Below are 17,719 nucleotides of genomic sequence, written 5' to 3'. Positions count from 1 at the left end.
TTCTCTCCAATCTAGCCAGTATTGCAAAAATGTCTTATTTAAAAGATATTAATCTGGAGTACACCATGTATGATGTATATCAGAAATACTCCATAGCATTAATAAAAAATTTGAATATGATCTTCCTACACAAATTTTAGAATTTACTCACTTTCTCCACATTAGGATGCAAAAATTTAAAGACTCCTTCAACAGGACTATCACCCTAAGCCTTGAGCCTGAGTGTACAAATTTAATACATATGATAGATTCATATAACTCAAGCCCACCCTGAATTAGAATTGAAGTCTTTATATATGACTTACTTTATAATACCTACAGAAATGAACCAACATTTCTGTTTATTTAAAATATTTATTTGTTTGTTTATTTATTGTCTTTTGTCTTTTTAGGGCCACACCTGCGGCATATGGAGGTTCCCAGGCTAGGGGTCGAATTGGAGCTGTAGCTACTGGCCTACATCACAGCCACAGCAACGCATGAGCTGAGCTGCATCTGCGACCTACACCAGAGCTCACAGCAACACAGGATCCTTAACCCACTGAGCGAGGCCAGGGAGCAAACCCCCATCCTCATGGATACTAGTCCCATTCGTTAACCACTGAGCCACGACGGGAACTCCAAAATATTTATTTAAATATGTTATATTTATTTAAAATATTTTGTAAATCAGACTTTTTTTTCCTTTTTTATAGCTGCACCTGTAGCATATGGAAATTCCCAGGCTAGGGGTCCAATCAGAGCCACAGCCCTAGCAACAGAGGATCCCAGCTGCGTATGGGACCTACAGCTGCAGCTTGCAGCAATGCTGGATCTTTAACCCACCGAGTGAGGCCAGGGATCAAACCTGCATCTCCACAGAGACAACGTCAAGTCATTAACTCATTGAGCCACAATGGAAACTCTCAGGCTTTTAAAATTAGGTCTTCTGGCTTCTTCCCCCACAAATTACAAATCAGAAAGGCTTTTACCTTGAGTACAAGCCAGTGAGTTTATTTGTCTTGTGCATTACAAAGGGCACATTACCACATATTTTCGGATCTTTTAAAGTACTTTTGTCTACATATTTTCACACTGATCCATAATGATATATATTTGCTGACCTTAAGGAAATATATCGTTTCCTCATTATTTTTTCTCCCTAAAATGATGTACGAAGAGTAACTTATTAGCAAAACATTTAACCAGAACAATGTTTAACCATATAAATTCCAGACTCACAGTTTAAAATTTAGTTAACAAATAATTTTCATAATTTTAAGTTTTTCTCCTTATAAACTAAAGGAAAAACAAAAAAATCTATGGTGCCTGTTATCACTTGTCTACTAGAAATCACCAACATAAGTTCAAAAAAGTCAACAAGTCACAAATTTATATGAATGGAAAATTTCAGTAACAGCCAAATAGGGTTGGTCTGAAAGTTTTTCTCGTTTTTTTTTTGTTTGGTGTTTGTTTGTTTTTGTTTTTTTGGGTTTTTTTGTTTTTTTGTTTTTTTGTCTTTTCTAGGGCTGCACTCATGGCATATGGAGGTTCCCAGGCTAGGGGTCCAATCAGAGCTGCAGCTGCCTGCCTACACCACAGCCACAGCAATGCCAGGACAGAGCCTCATCTGCAACCCATACCATAGCTCACGGCAACGCTGGATCCTTAACCTACTGAGCTAGGCCAGGGATCGAACCCGCAACCTCATGGTTCCTAGTCGGATTCGTTTCCTCTGCACCATAACGGGAACCCCCTGAAAGTTTATCTATGTTTATCATTACACTTGAGAACAAACATCACAAACTTTAAGAAGGAAACCGTAAATATGTTTTTTTTGGGGGGGGGAGACGTAGAGAGTTTCATGAAAATATGAATGTGTTGCTACCACGTACAAATTGAGAGATTTAATGTAAAAATTAGATTTCCTTGATTCCTAGAGGACATCGCCTCATCTCTCCAACCCCTTTCCTCTCAGGCACAGAGGTTTAAACTGTGCACACACATTTGTTACCCAGCTGATCTTGAGGGCTTTCAGTCTGCTGCTCTCTTGCTTTAGAGTAATTAAATTGTAGGAGTTCCCATCGTGACTCAGCAGAAATGAATCTGACTATCATCCAGGAGGACGAAAGTTAGATCCCTGGCCTTGCTCAGTGAGTTAACGATCCGGTGTTGCTGTGAGCTGCGGTGTAGGTTGCAGACTTGGCTTGGATCTGGCATTGCTGTGGCTGTGATGTAGGCTGGCAGCTACAGCTCCAATTGGACCCCTAGCCTGGGAACCTCCATATGCTGCAGGTGCAGCCCCCCCAAAAACAAAAACAAAACACAACAAAACAAAAAAGAAGTTAATTTTTTTTTCACTTACCTGTCCAATTCCAAGAACAATTGGCGATGGGAAACTACAAAGAATATAGAATAACAAATAATTTTAGCAACTGATAAAAATCTGAAGATATTATGTAACACATAATGCCACGAGGGATTAAAAAGGCCTCTTTAGACTTTTTTTTTCAGTCTTACTGAAAACATAAAATTTGTTCACTTTTCATTTGTGCATTTCTTTTCCATTTTTCAAACTGATCATTGCTAACACTGGCAAAGTTCTATTGCCCCGTGAGGCAGACTGTCACTATATTAACAAACAACACAACTGGGTATGTAGAAAACCAAAAGTAATCTGGAAATAAATTAGCAATGTTATTATATACAAGAGGAACATATGGAAAAATAATTTCTATGTCTATATATAAGCAAGACACAAAGAACACAAAAGAGTTTAAAGACATTATTTATAATAGCACCCCCAAAACACCGAATAACACCGACTAGATATTTTATGCTAATAAGGAATTATTTTTACTTTTTTAGGTGTGAAATGATACTGGAGCAGTTTTTTTAAAAAAAAAAACAAAACAAAACAGAAGTCCTTGTCTTTTAGAAATACATATTGAAATGCTTAGGTGATATATTTTTGATTTGCTTCAAAATAACCCGGGGGGAAGATGCTGGGATTGAGAGGAGGAGCAATACAAACATAAGAAAGTTGATAAATCTGGATGATGGCTACATGGAGACTTATTACACTGTTGTTTCTTTTTAAATAATAAACCCGGGTACAAAGCTAATAAAAGATTTCAAGAAATACCTCTACATAGAAAACTGTATATACGGAGTTCCCATTGTGGCTCAGCAGTAATGAACCTGACTAGAATCCATGAGGACTCGGGTTCATTCTCTGGCCTGGCTCAGTGGGTTAAGGATCCAGTGTTGCTGTGAGCTGTGGTGTAGGTCACAGAGGGGCTAGATCCTTTATTGCTGTGGCTGTGGTGGAGAGGCTGGCAGCTGCAGCGCCAATTGGACCCCTAGCCTGGGAACTTCCATATGCCACAGGTGCAGCCCTAAAAAGCAAAAAAAAAAGAAGAAAGAGAGAGAGAAAGAGAGGATGGATGGAAGGAAGGAAGGGAGGGAAGGAAACTATATATCAATATTTTAAAATTAAGAAAAAAAATAAATAAAAATAAATAAATAAAATTAAGGAAGTCCTAAATAAAGTTCATGAATGAGAACCAATATTGTAGTGAATCATTATCCACAAACTGATCTATCACATCAAATTAATCTCTGTAAAAATACCAACAGGTATTTCGTGGAAACTGACAAGCTGATCCTAAACCTGAATGGAGAGGCAAAAAGCAAATATTATCTAAGGTTATCTGGAAGAAAAACAACGTTAAAGGAATGATTCTACTGGATACTAGGATTCTTGCTAAAGTTACAATAAATGAGAGAGTGTGGTATTTTCACAACGGACCAGAAGAGAGATAGGGACAGATACACACATATAGACACTTGATTCATGACAATGATGATGTAACGTTAAGGAAAAGATGGTCTTTCAACAAATGGCATTGGGTAACAGGACAGAATCTTTTTTTTTTTTTTTTTTTGCTTTTTTTTATGGCCGCACCTGCAACATATGGAGGTTCCCAGGCTAGGAGTCCAATCAGACCTACAGCCACCGGCCTACACCACAGCCACAGCAATGCCAGATCCGAGTCACATCTGCAACCTACACCACAGCTCACAGCAACACCAGATCCTTAACCCACTGAGCGAGGCCAGGGATCGAACCTACATCCTCATGGATGCTCGTCAGATTCGTTAACCACTGAGCCAGGACGGGAACTCCCAGGACAGAATCTTAACTCCTATCTCATACCACACTTAACAAGGCTGCTCATCCTTCCACCAGGCTCACTCATTGTCCAACCCTTCACTGGTTCCCGGCCATTCACTTGGGCTACTAAGAAAGGAGGAATATCACCAAAAAACCACCACCAGCAACAACACCACTTCCACTCTCTATCTGTGTGTCAGAGGGAAACATACCCATTTCACATAGGGTAAGAAGAGAATAAAATACCAACACGGGAGTTCCCATCATGGCTCAGTGGTAACAAGCAGACTAATATACAAGAGGACGCAGGTTCGATCCTTGGCTTTGCTCAGTGGGTTAGACGATCCGGCTTTGCCATGAGCTGTGGTGAAGGTTGCAGATGCAGCTCAGATCTGGCGTTGCAGTGTCTGTGGCGTAGGCTGGTGGCTACAGCTCTGATTTGATCCCTAGCCTGGGAACTTCCATATGCCGAGGATACGGCCCTAAAAAGACAAAAAACAAAACAAACAAACAAACAAAAAACCACCAACCCAGAGCTCCAGCTGTGGCTCAGTGGGTGAAGAACCCAACTAGCATCCATGAGGACACAGGTTCGATCCCTGGCCTCAGTCAGTGGGTTAAAGATTCGGTGTTGCCGCAAGCTGCGGTGTAGGTCGCAGATGCTGCTCCGATCTGGCAATGCCATGGCTGTAGTATAGCTGCACTCCAATGCGACCCCTAGCCTGGGAACTTCCATATGCCGCAAGTATGGCCCTAAGAAATAAAAAATTTAGAAAACCAACTTAGCTTTTCAGAGAAAACCAAATGAATGTTTGGACAGTACCACCATGAGAATAAAATGAACTCCAGTGGATGTTGGATGTGCCACCCAGACACCCCCTTCTGGAAGCACTCACATCCCCAGTTGCTCAGGAGCATCCTCAGCGGAAGGAAGCTGCCTTGGCAATAGCATCCCCCTTCCCTGAGAGCAGCCTGTGTTCCAAGCACTGATCTATGCAGGGGTCTGAAGGCCAGGGCCCCTCATCCCAATTCAGGACAACTCTAGAGCCCTTTCTGCTCCATGCCTTGGGCTCAGGCTTTGTTGTGACCGCAGCGCAGCCCAGCTTCTCCCTGCGCTTCTTCCTGCCTCCCTCACTCCCCATCCTAGAGGAGTGGATTCCCAGAGCAGCGCTCCCCAAAACACTTCCCCTGCATCTGCGAGTCTCCCTCCCTCGGGCTGGGGGTGGGGGTGGGATACAACCCACAACATCAAGCAAAATAATAAGACCACAACATAAATAGTAAAACAGCAATAAGAGGCTTCAGAAGGAAGACAGGGACCTTGGCCTAGACTCAGAGAATGCAACACAGGGAGCAAAGCCACCCTTTGTGATTGCTTCCAGCTACAGAACACCTTAGCAAGAAATCTTGCTCTATAGCACAGGGAACTATATCTAGTCACTTGTGATGGAACATGATGGAGGATAATGTAGGAAAAACATATATATATATATATATATATATATATATATATGTTTAACTGGGTCACTTTGCTGTACAGCAGAAATTGACAGAACATTGTAAATCAACTATAATTTAAAAAACGAAAAAAAGATGATAGCAATACCATAGAACACCACAATAAGACGATAGCAATAACACACGAGCTCACAAGTGACATCAAGCAATCAAATAAGGTGAAAAGGGAGACTACAGATCTACGGAAACCAACAGAGCATCGAAATGACATAACCGCCACATGAATAATTTAGACACAAGACAGAACTAAATGGCCATTGCTGAAAATTGAATTGCCAAGACGAGGTCATCACAGTGAAACTCTCAGAGATAAACAGATATAGAAGATAGATAGACACCACCATGGAGGGCGAATCGTTGTGCCCAGTTTAAAGAACTCAATAAAGAGAGAGAGTAATTCAAACATAAAAGGCACATTCGTCTCCTTGACATGAGGAAAATAAGGAAATAAACTCTCCAGACCTAAAAGCACATTTGTTACCAAAAAAATAAAATCTGCCAAGAATGTTCAACATGATTCATAGAGCAGCCATGAACTCTCCATAAAAATAGTACCACACACTGGAATCCAGCAATTAGGAGTCAGATCATAATGAACTCTGGAATGGAGACACGGTGATAAGATGGTGCTGTTTACTGCACCCATTTCAAAAAGAACAGATTCAAACAAGTGTAGGATTATCATTACACAAAAGGATGCTACGCTTTATTTTTTTATTATTTTATTTTATTTTTGTCTTTTTGCCTTTTCTAGGGCTGCTCCTGCAGCCTATGGAGGTTCCCAGGCTAGGGGTCTAATCAGAGCTGTAGCCGCTGGCCTACACCAGCTAGAGCCATAGCAATGCAGGATCCGAGGCACGTCTGCAACCTACACCACAGCTGACAGCAACGCTGGATCCTTAACCCACTGAGCAAGGCCAGGGATCGAACCCACAACCTCATGGTTCCCAGTCGGATTCATTAACCACTGAGCCACGACGGGAACTCCAGGATGCTACACTTTAAGAGAAGCCATGGAAAGAAGGGGAGACGGAAGAAGCGGGCAAGTGTCATCATTCAGAAGCACACAGGTCATACATACAACCAGAAATTAAAGAAATATATATTTCAAAGTCAACAATTCTTTTCACTGAACATTCATTTCTCTTTTCTCCAATTTGGTTAAAACTAAGTTTCATATGAATATGCAACTTACAGTCCTCACCTCCAGTAAGCCTCCAGGCAGCCAGTCTGACTAATAAAGGGCCAAATCCTCATATGATACAAGTTGAACTCAAGTTCAACCCTGTCAACAGGGTCAGGTTACAGTCTTGCCAAAAACTGTTTAACCTGAATGTAACCAAGCCTTTAGATTTAAGTTTCAGTTAAAAAACAGACCGTGGGAGTTCCCATTGTGGCTTAGTGGAAACAAACCCAACTAGTATCTATGAAGATGCAGGTTCGATCCCTGGCCCCACTCAGAGGGTTAAGGATCCAGCGTTGGCACCAGATGCTGTGTAGGTTGCAGATGCAGCTTTGATCCCGCATTGCCGTTGCCGTGGCTGTGGCATAACCTGGCAGCTGTAGCTCTGATTCAATCCCTAGCCTGGGAACTTCCATATGCCGCACCCGTAGCAAGAAAGAAAAAGAAAGAAAGAGAGAGAGAGGGAGGGAGGGAAAACTAAAAAACAGTAAGTTAAGTGAGACTTCAAAAAATAAATCACACAACTCATAATGTGGGAGATTTTACAACACATCTGCTCCAGGCTTTTCAAAAATCAGTATCAGGGGGAAGAAATGGGATGGGTGACTTTTCTAGATTAAACTAAAACATAACTGTACGCCTTAGATGAAGCTTGACTGGATCTTGATTCAAACATTCAAAACAACCATAAAAATATCTTGGGAACAATGGGGATGATTATAGATTTGGCATTAGATTATTTTAGGAAATTATTCTTTAGTTTGTTAAGAGCAAAAATGATGCTATCTATGTAGGAGAATATCCACATTTCAAAAGAGCTAAGCTGAAATATTTCAGAGTGTAGAATTATGATGTCCATGGCTTATATTCAATGATTCAGGCAGGAAAATGCAAATATATCAAAATATTAAGTATTGAATCTCACCAGTATGTTTATGGGGATTTGCTGTACTTCGCTTTCTCTACTTTACTGGGTAGTTGAAACTTTTCATCATAAAAAGTGGTGGAGGGACTTAGGTGATCCTTAAAAAAGTTAATTAAATGAAAGTCCTCCCCCCCTTTCCAACTCCTTTTTGGATTAAAGAAAACAATTTAGGCGTTCCTGTCATGATGCAGAGGAAACGAATCTGACTAGGAACTGTGAGGTTGAGGGTGAGATCCCTGGCCTTGCTCAGTGGGTTAAGGATCTGGTGTTGCCGTGAGTTGTGGTGTAGGTTGCAGACAGGGCTCAGATCTGGCGTTGCTGTGTCTCTGGCGTAGGCCGGCAGCTACAGCTCCAATTAGACCCCTAGCCTGGGAACCTCCTTATGCCTGGGGGTGAGGCCCTCAAAAAAGACAAAAAAAGAAAAAAAATTAAATAAGTAGCATCTACAATGTTATTTTATATAAAAAGTAATACAGTCTATGCATCTGTTTACAATCCATCCATCTAAAAAGATGTCTGAAGTTATTGCCTAATATATCAATTATAGTAATTTTTAAAATTTTACTATTTTTCTTTTGTTTGATTTCTTTATAATGATCACAACAGAATCACTTTTTCTTCTTTTTTTTTTGGTCTTTTTAGGGCCATGCCCACGGCATATGGAGTTTCCCCGGCTAGGGTTCCAGTTGGATCTGTAGCTGCCGGCCCACACCACAGCCACAGCAATGCTGGATCTTTAACCCACTGAACGAGGCCAGGGATCGAACCCATGTCCTCACGGATGCTAGTCGGTTTGTTAACCACTGACCCACCACAGGAACTCCACACTCTTCCTATTTCTATTTAACATTATACTAGAGGTTCTAGCTAGAGGAATTACACAAGATAAATACAATTGTGTAAAACTACCTCTATTTCACATGACATGACTTTATATATAGAAAACTCTAAAAAACCCACATTGAAAAGTCCCCCAAACAGATTTAATTACAAAGTTCAGCAGTGTTACAGGAGAAAAATTAAATATACAAAAATCAGATGTTTTTCTATACACTAGTAATTAAGTATGAAATTGAGAAAAAATTCAAGATATTGATTCTAGGAGTTCCCTTGTGGCAGAGCAGGTTAAGAACCTGGCATTGTCACTGCAGCAGCTTGGGCGAGCCAAGGCATGGGCTCAAAAAAAAAAAAGCTACTGATTCTAAGTAGTGGGAATATGGATAAGTATTAGAGTCTTCTTTGTACATTTCTGTATTTAAAATAACCCCCAATTTTTTAAATGGAATTCTTCCAGGAGTGAATGCAAGGAAATGAAGACAACTCTTTGCAGGGTACACAGCTCATTGAAGAGTGGCTCTGAAAGGAACAGAGAGGCATGGCCACGTGGATCAAGGGAGGGTTATTTTTCACTTGAGAAACCTGAACGTGGTTTAAGCTGATAGAAGCTGCTGATGCAGAACAGAGGCTAATGAAAGGAGCAGGGAGAGTGTACACCCAGAAGAGGGGAGCTGGACCATCCACAGGAGCAAAACGCTCCCTCCATCATAGCAGGAGGAGCATGAAGAGAGCCCCAGGTGACAGCTTCTATTTCCTCAATGAAGTACCAGAGGAGAGTGGAAGGTGGGGGTGGGGGAGGTTTCAGGGTGAAAGAGACCTCGTGCAGTCTTTTCTGAGACAAGGAAAGCAGCCCCCAGAAGAAATTTAGCAGGTGGGAGTAGAGCCGGTTGGGGTTTGTGATCATCAATTTAAAGTCAACCCAGGACTAGAAAACAAATTAATTAATTGATTAATAAATAAATTCTTTTTTTAAAAAAAGAGTCAACCCAGGAGTTCTCGTCGTGGCTCAGTGGAAATGAATCTGACTAGCAACCATGAGGATGCAGGTTCGATCCCTGGCCTCGATCAGTGGGTTAAGGATGCAGCATTGTCCAGTGTTGCCATGAGCTGTGGTGCAGGTTACAGATGCTGCTGAGATCTGGCGTTGCTGTGGCTGTGGTGTAGGCCAGCAGCTACAGCTCTGATTGGACCCCTAGCCTGGGAACCTCCATATACCTAAGAGGCGGCCCTAAAAGACAAATAATAATAATAATGATGATGATGATGATGATGATGTCAACCCAGCCAGCCCAGAAGTGGTTTTTCTCCCAGGATAGTCAGAGCTGCTCAATACTAAAGGGAAGATACTGGTGGTAGGCTGTTCAGGACAAGTCTCAGCTAAGGCAGGAGTGGAAAAGGAGTCACGTGGCTTCCAGAGCAGCTCTTTGGCTGGACCAGGAAGGAATGGATGCCTGGAAGGCGAATGTGACAAAAATGAGCCAGGTGGACATCCTGCCCAGGGGCTGGAGTTGCTGGCAGGGTGACGCTGAGCCGAAGTCCTGGGAGTGACCCCAGAAAGTGGGACAAGGTAAACTTCGATGGTTGAGTCCACGGAACCCAAAGTCCTGATGGCTTCAGTGTGTCTGGTGGAGAGGAAGACCAGGACTCCAAAAAACCTCTAGCGTAACCGAGTGGCCACAGATTCTTGCTTCTCCCTCTCACCCCCAAAAGAGTCTTACAGTTCAGTTCCTTCAAAGGCTCTTCTCTGGGAGTTCCCATCATGGTGCAGTGGAAACAAATCCAACTAGGAACCATGAGGTTGCGGGTTCAATCCCTGGCCTCACTCAGTGGATTAAGGATGCAGTGTTGCCATGAGCTGTGGTATAAGTCTCAGACACAGCTCAGATCTGGCATTGTTGGGGCTGTGGCGTAGACCCCTAGCCTGGGAACCTCTCTATGCCTCGGATGCAGCCCTAAAAAGCACACACACACAAAAAGACTCCTCTCTGTCCAGCCAGGTATATTTAGCATCTCAATGAAGGAAAACTAATAAATAAGACCCCCCCAGTCTTATATCACAACCAGACACAATCTGCTAAAAACCAGAAGAGAAAAAAGTAGGACCCCATGATGTCACTGCTGTGGCTTGGGTCACTGCTGTGGCGCAAGTTCAGTCCCTGGCCCGGGAACTTCCACATGCTGCAAGCACAGCCAAAAATAAAATATAAAAAGAATAAAAATTTGGAGTTCCTGTTGTGGCTCAGTGGAGACAAAGCTGACTAGTACCCATGAGGACGCAGGTTCAATCCCTGGCCTTGCTCAGGGGGTTAAGTATCTGGCGTGGCTGTGGCTGTGGCGTAGGTCAACAGCTACAGCTCCGATTCAACCCCAGCCTGGGAACCTCCATAAGCTCGGGTATGGCCCTAAAAAGACAATAAATAAAAAAATAAATAAACAAATAAAGAATAAAAATTTAAAAAATATTTCCTGGGCTACATTTCCATAATCCTCATAATCCTGAGAATTAGGTAACTATATGAAACTCTATCCTGCAACCCGTTTTCTAATCTCAAACAACTAATGCTTGGATCAGATGTCTAAGGTTTATTCTTATAACCAAGTCACTAAAAACATGCTCCTAACACATTCTGAGCTCCTCCAATTGTATATTACATTACAGAAATGTGGAAATTTTACTTATAAGGGAATAAGGGTTTTTGCCTTACTAAGACAAAAACTCGATTTCCTCCTTCAGCCATGGAACCCAGAATTTTAAAGACAGAAAGACTAGAGCATGAGATGTTTCATATCATTCTTTCTGGTTGGACACTGTCCTTCATCTTCGAAGCATTTAACCACTAACTGGTCTCTGCTTCCAACAATAAAATACATGTTTTCGGAGGCACAGATTGTCGTCATCAGTGAGCACACTGCTCGGTCAAGTGCAGAAAGTAGAGACTTATCTTCAAACTTCAATTGATAGAATCCCAACCACGCCCCAAAGTTCTGTTAATAGCATTCTCCTGTTTTATACGTAGGTGTTTGTGGGTTTTTTGCTTTGTTTTGTTTTGCATTTTAGGGCTAAACCCATGGCATATGGAAGTTCTCAGGATACAGAGGGGTTGAATGGGAGCTGCCAGCCACAGCCACAGCAACTTGGGATCTGAGCCACATCTGCAACCTACACCACAGCTCACGGCAATGCTGGATCCCCGATCCCCTGGACAAGGCCAGGGATCGAACCCTCATTCTCATGGATACTAGTCAGATTTGTTTCTACTGCGCCACAGTGGGAACTCCTGTTTTCTTTTTCTTTCATTTGCCTGCCTTATATACTAAATGAGCCAGGTTTGAGTATGTGTTCACTCCAGTTTCTTTGAGGCAGGTGTGTGTTTCACATGGACACTGGAAAGCATGCTGCAACACACTAGGAGACCTTGTGAAGATTATCAAGAGCCATAGGATCACCAGAAAATATCCCAAATCCATCGCTTCCCTCCATAGCCCCTGCTACCCTCCACCCCAGTCCAAGCCATCACTCAGAATTATCTAGAATACCGCAATCAATTCCTAGCTCCTCTTCTTGCTTCCAGTACCATCAGTTCTCCACCCACCCATGAGCCAAAAAAATCCTGTTAATCATACAAATGATGTCATGTCACTACCCATGCTGAAACCTTCCAAGGGATTTCTAATTGCATGCAAACTAAAATTAAAACTATCTGGAGTTCCCATTGTGGCACAGCGGAAACGAATCCAACTCGCAACCATGAGGTTGTGTGTTCGATCCCTGGCCTCACTCAGTGGGATAAGGATCGGCATTGCCATGAGCTGTGGTGTAGGTTGCAAATGCAACTCGGATCCCGTGTTGCTGTGGCTCTGGTGTAGGCTGGCAGCTGTAGCTCCAATTCAATCCCTAGCCTGCAAACCTCCATGTGCCACGGGTGCATCCCTAAAAAGCTAAATAAATAAAAATAAATAAATAAATAAATAAATAAATACCATCGTGGTCTCCCTCCCTCCACCCTGATCCCCCAATATCTGCTGTCAACAGAGCAGGTGAGAGTGAGTTTGATCACACGCCTCTGCTGGACACTTTCCATTGGCTCTCATCTCCCTCAGAGCTTTTTCAATGGCCACAGAGGTTCTCCACAATCTAGAAATCCATGACTCTGGAACCCTATCTAGTACCAGTGCCACCTGTACGCCTCACTCCTCCATGCCTGGAATGTTCCTCCCTTATCTTCCTCAAGTCTTGGCTCACATGTCGCCTCCTTTAATGAAGCCTCACCAATCACACTGAGACGGCAATACTTTCCCATGCTCACAGTCCCTAATTCCCTTTCCTTATTTTTGTCTCCTGAACACATGGCTGCATCTGATGTTACATAAATTCTACCAGTTTATTTACTGATTCACTCAAAATCTCCATGTAAGCTCTGGGAAGATGGATATATGCTCTCTGACATTTGGGGTTTGGATCTGCCCAGTGCTGGCACATAACAAGGGCTTAATACAATATTATTAACTGAAGGAAGGCTCTGATTCTGCCTTTCCTGCCTATCTTCTTGTTGTCTCTCCTACCCTCTCCCACATGTTCATTCGGTTCCAGCCAGGGACCCTCTCTCTGATCTTCCAGCATGTCAAGCTCATGCCCTCTCCAGCATATCTCCAGCATTCTGTCTGGAACGCTCTAGCACCAACCACTCCACCTGAAACCACCCGCCTTATTCATGAGCCTACTGGTTTATTTTTTGAGTCCACCAGGGATGTGGAATCTCCAGAACGGGAGCTTCGTGTTTTCACAGCTGCCTCCGTGGTACCAGTGATGAGCATGGCACATAACAGGTGCTCAGTAAATGTCCGTTAGAGGTTTAGAGGTGGAACCAGCCAAGCTCCTGTGGGTCTCAGCTTTTTTTTTTTTTTTTTTTAGGGCCACATCCGTGGCACATGAAGGTTTCCAGGCTAGCAGTTAAATTGGAGCTGTAGCCACTGGCCTACACCCATAGCCACAGCAATGCCAGATCTGAGCACATCTGCAACCTACACCACAGCTCATGGAAATGCCGGATCCTTAACCCACTGATCAAGGCCAGGGATCAAACCTGCATCTTCATGGATGCTAGTCAGATTCCTTTCTGCTGAGCCACGACAGGAACTCCAGGATAGAAGCTTTTGCAAGCATAAACAAAATAAGAAGGCCAAAGATACTCTCTGAGGGCTCTTTGGGTTCTTTATAAAACTTTAATTTTACATTCTTATAGCAACAGTACCATTTACAAAGAGAGCCCTCACTTAATGATAGCTCACGCCAGAGCTCTGGAAGGTAACTAACATAATCGTAATTATCCAACTTTCACATCTGAAAAAAAAACCGCTGACTCTGAGACTGGCGCAAGAGGCATAGCTATTAAATGCGGGAGCTGGATCTAAAACCACAGGGCTTTCAATGCCGATACAATGAAAGCATAACTAAACAGGATATTCTAGTCTTTACATACAGGTTCAACGAACCACAAGTTTCCTGGTTTACTGCACACTCATCAAAAAAGTCTAAAATATGAACTTTGGTTTTCCCCCGTTTTGAATGATCAAATGCAAATAAACTTATCCACCCGGGCCCCTTCTGATTGTTGAACACCTCGATGTGTACAAAGAATAGTTCACATTTACAGAACACATTCAGATCACTTGTTTCAGCTCACTAGTGCTCGTGAAAACTCTACAAGCGCCGCTGCGCAAGGTCCTGCAGGAGTAAGCGGTCCTGTGTCCGCGCTCACTGACAGCGGAATGACTTTGCTAGACTGTGGTTCGGTTTATGCAACGCTGCGAAGGTTCCGGCCGGTGCAAACATGGCCCAGGTGCCAAGCACAAAGCCACCCACGCCGGCGCAGGAGTCAGCAGAGACACTCCCGGCTCGCTGTCCCCGCCCGTCGGTTGCGCAGGGGGCGGCCCAAGTGCACCAAGGGCAGGGGCAGCCCGGCTGCACTCCCCCGCTCGGGGACCTCGGGGTGTCCTGCCAGGCCCTGCGGGGACAGGGCGGCATCGGATCGGGAAGGTCCCCGGGGTGGGTCGCCGCCGAGCAGCCGGGCACCCCCGCGGACCCCGCCCGGACCTCTGGCTCCCGCCTCACCGGTAGGTGGTCAGCAGCGCCTTGTTGACCAGCACGAGGAGGAAGGAGCAGGTCCCATAGAAGAGCGCGGACAGCAGCTTGGCCGCCCGGGAAGGCAGCCCCACGGAGCCGGGATCAGCGCCCGAGCCCTCCGCCTGGCCGCCGGCCGTCATGTCCAGCGGCCGCCAGCCTCCACCGCACTTGGGGACGCCCCGCCCCAGTTCCGTCCCCACCCCCGGCCCGCGGCCGAAACAGGAAGGGCTGCGGCGGGAACCCCACACGCCAGCGCGGCCCCATCGGTCGCCCCGAAGCTACTGGAGGGAGAAGAGCGGGTTTGGCTGGAGTTCGGGCTCAAAAACACCACTTTCTGATGATGGCTTGTCTGAAAGGAGCACAGAAACGGGTTTGGCAGAGTTTAAAAACCCCATCTTCCTCCAAAGACTGGGGAGAAATGTTAAAGACCGTTTTGCTCTCTTGGCGAGAAATATCAAGACTTTTTTTGTCTTTTTTTTTTTTTTTGACAATTTTAAATGTATAATGTACATACAGTGAAATGCAATCGAGTCCACAGTTTGATGTTTTGACAAATGCGTAACCCATGTAACCACCCAAGTCAAAACATAGAACAAAAAAGATCTGAGTTCCCTACGTGGTTATCGAACCCCGACTAGCAACCATGAGGATGTGGGTTTCATCCTTGGCCTCGCCCAGTGGGTTAAGGTGCCGGCAGTTGCTGTGGCTGTGGTGTAGGCTAGCAAATACAGCTCCGATTCAACCCCTAGCCTGGGAACGTCCATATGCCCTGGGTGAGGCCCCCAAAATACAAAAAAAAAAAAAAAAAAACCAAACCGTAGAACACTTCCATTCCCCCAGTGCACTGTGTCCTACTGAGGGCGATCGATCCCCTCAATTCATTCTGATTTCTGTTACCATAGACTAAATTTGCCTGTTCAGAAATTTCATGGAAATGAGCATGTAGTCTTTCAAGGCTTTTTTGGCTCAGTTTATTATTTTAGTGACTCAGCCAGGTTTGAGTCTTTTCATTGTTGAGTAGTACCACGACTTGTGTATCCATTCCTCAGTGATTATGTGATGGGCATTGGTTGTTTCCAGGTTAGGAACTGCCAAAAAACAAAGATGGTCCATGAATATTCATGTACAAGTTTTTGTGTGAATGTATACTTTCATTTATCTTTGCGAAATGCCTAGGGATGATATGGGTGCAAAGTCTCCAGGTTTCTTGCCTCTGGGTGCTTTATGGCAGGTTCTCCCCCTGAGGGCCCATTTCTTTTCTACATGGGTACATCTAAGGATAGGTTTGTTGTTTGTGTTAACTCTGACCAGCATCTACTTGCTCTAGAATTTTTTCAATTAACTGTCCCATATTTTCATTCTAATTTTTTTTTTTTTTTGTCTTTTATCCTTTTAGGGCCGCTCCCGTGGCATATGCAGGTTCCCAGGCTAAGGGTCTAATCAGAGCTGTAGCTGCTGACCTACACCACAGCCACAGCAACACCAGATCTGAGCAGTGGCTGCGACCTACACCACTGCTCATGGCAATGCCGGATCCTTAACCCACTGAGCAAGGCCAGGGATTGAACCCGCAACCCCATGGTTCCTAGTCGGATTTGTTTCTGCTATGCCATGACAGGAACTCCCTAAATAATTTTAAAAATCTGAAATTCTAGCTTTTTAGAAAAGCTAAAGATGTCAAGTTAAATATATATTTGAGCCTAACCATATTGAAGCCATGCAATGGTTTTCTATTGGAGGCACTGAACAACCAAGAACATTTTCAGTACTGAAAAGAACGAAAGCACAACTTTTGACAAAAAAAACTAGCAGTAAAAAAGCCAGAAAGGAAGAATCTACAAAACGCAAAAACAGGAATCAAATAAATACATATAAGACTGATTTAAAATAGAAAATGAATTCATATTCAAGTTAAACCCAAAATCTAAATTTCCTCAAAAAGAATCAACTAAGTTTCCAGTTAGCCTCCAAATAAGTTTTGGCTGCAAGACAGTATTTTAAAATCACTTTTAACAATAGGCTTAATCATATTTGTATTTAATTTGCTTCTGTGTACATACTTCTAGGAACTTAAGTCACTGTCAAAATCTCATCCTTACTGTTTAAACCACAACTCACACTAAAGAGTTGCTTGTGGAAGTCTTCTGCACAAAGCCTGGAAGGGCTGAACTTTGCCACTGTGTGGACAACTAACGATCTACCAAAAATAGCTAATGAAAATATTAAACCAAGTTACTTGACTCAGAAAAGTAAACAGGCCCTGACTGGATCCTCTGGGGGTGACCTCAGATTCAACACGTCTTGAATCTAAGTGAAATGAAATCTAAGTTAGGGCTGGCAATAGTTTAATCCTTATCAACACCAGCATTTTTAATACTGTAATAATGAAACAGATGAAGAAGTTAAAGGAATAACTAGAGTCTACAAGGTCATAATTTGGAGTTCCTGTTGTGACTCAGCGAGTTAAGGACCCAGTATAGTCTCTGCGAGGATGTGGGTTCAGTCCCTGGCCTCACTCCAGCATTGCTGCAAGCAAAGGTACAGTTTGCAGATGCAGCTTGGATCCTATGTTGCTTGCCGTGGCTGTGGCATAGGTGTCAGCTGAAGCTCTGATTCAACATGGGAACTTCCATATCCTGCAGGTGTGGCCGTAAAAAGAAAAACAAAAAAAGGCCCTGATTTTAAAATAAGGAAAAGGAATTCGCACCATGGTTTCAACTAAAGATGCCTGGGATGAGACTGGAATGAAATATAAAATGCACCAAAATACACCATTAAACTCCTAGAAGAGAATATAGGCAAAACATTTTCAGACATCACCCATACAAATGTTTTCTTAGGTGAGTCGCCCAAGGCAATAGACATAAAACCAAAAATAAACCAGTGGGAGCTAATCAGACTTACAAGCTTTTACACAGCAAAGGAAACCATTTAAAAAAAAAAAGAAAGACAACCTACAGAATGGGAGAAAATAGT

General features: G+C 43.4%; 1 protein-coding gene across 16 annotated transcripts in view; it reads right to left on the bottom strand.

Annotated features, from left to right (window-relative positions):
• The window catches only part of SLC35D2 (solute carrier family 35 member D2), a 51,277-nt gene extending 36,355 nt beyond the window's left edge, over nucleotides 1-14,922 (bottom strand). For 8 of the 16 annotated variants that reach the window (XR_014817072.1, XR_014817073.1, XM_084978754.1 and 5 more), the window contains exons 1-2: nucleotides 14,732-14,922; nucleotides 2,345-2,378 (exon numbers count right to left, since the gene is read on the bottom strand). Coding sequence is in view for 5 of the 16 variants with exons in the window: in XM_021063996.2 (XP_020919655.1) it covers nucleotides 2,345-2,378; nucleotides 14,732-14,883 (186 nt within the window). In the remaining 11 variants the exon portion in view is untranslated. 16 annotated transcript variants of the gene reach the window in all.
• Between the last annotated feature and the right edge of the window lie 2,797 nt (nucleotides 14,923-17,719).

Source organism: Sus scrofa, chromosome 10 (genome assembly GCF_054392235.1).
Source record: "Sus scrofa isolate SSC_HxYL_T2T_F1_AM1 chromosome 10, Sscrofa_HxYL_maternal_Yorkshire_Landrace_v2.0, whole genome shotgun sequence".
Lineage (NCBI taxonomy): Eukaryota > Metazoa > Chordata > Mammalia > Artiodactyla > Suidae > Sus > Sus scrofa.
This window is presented reverse-complemented; position numbering and strand designations above follow the sequence as displayed.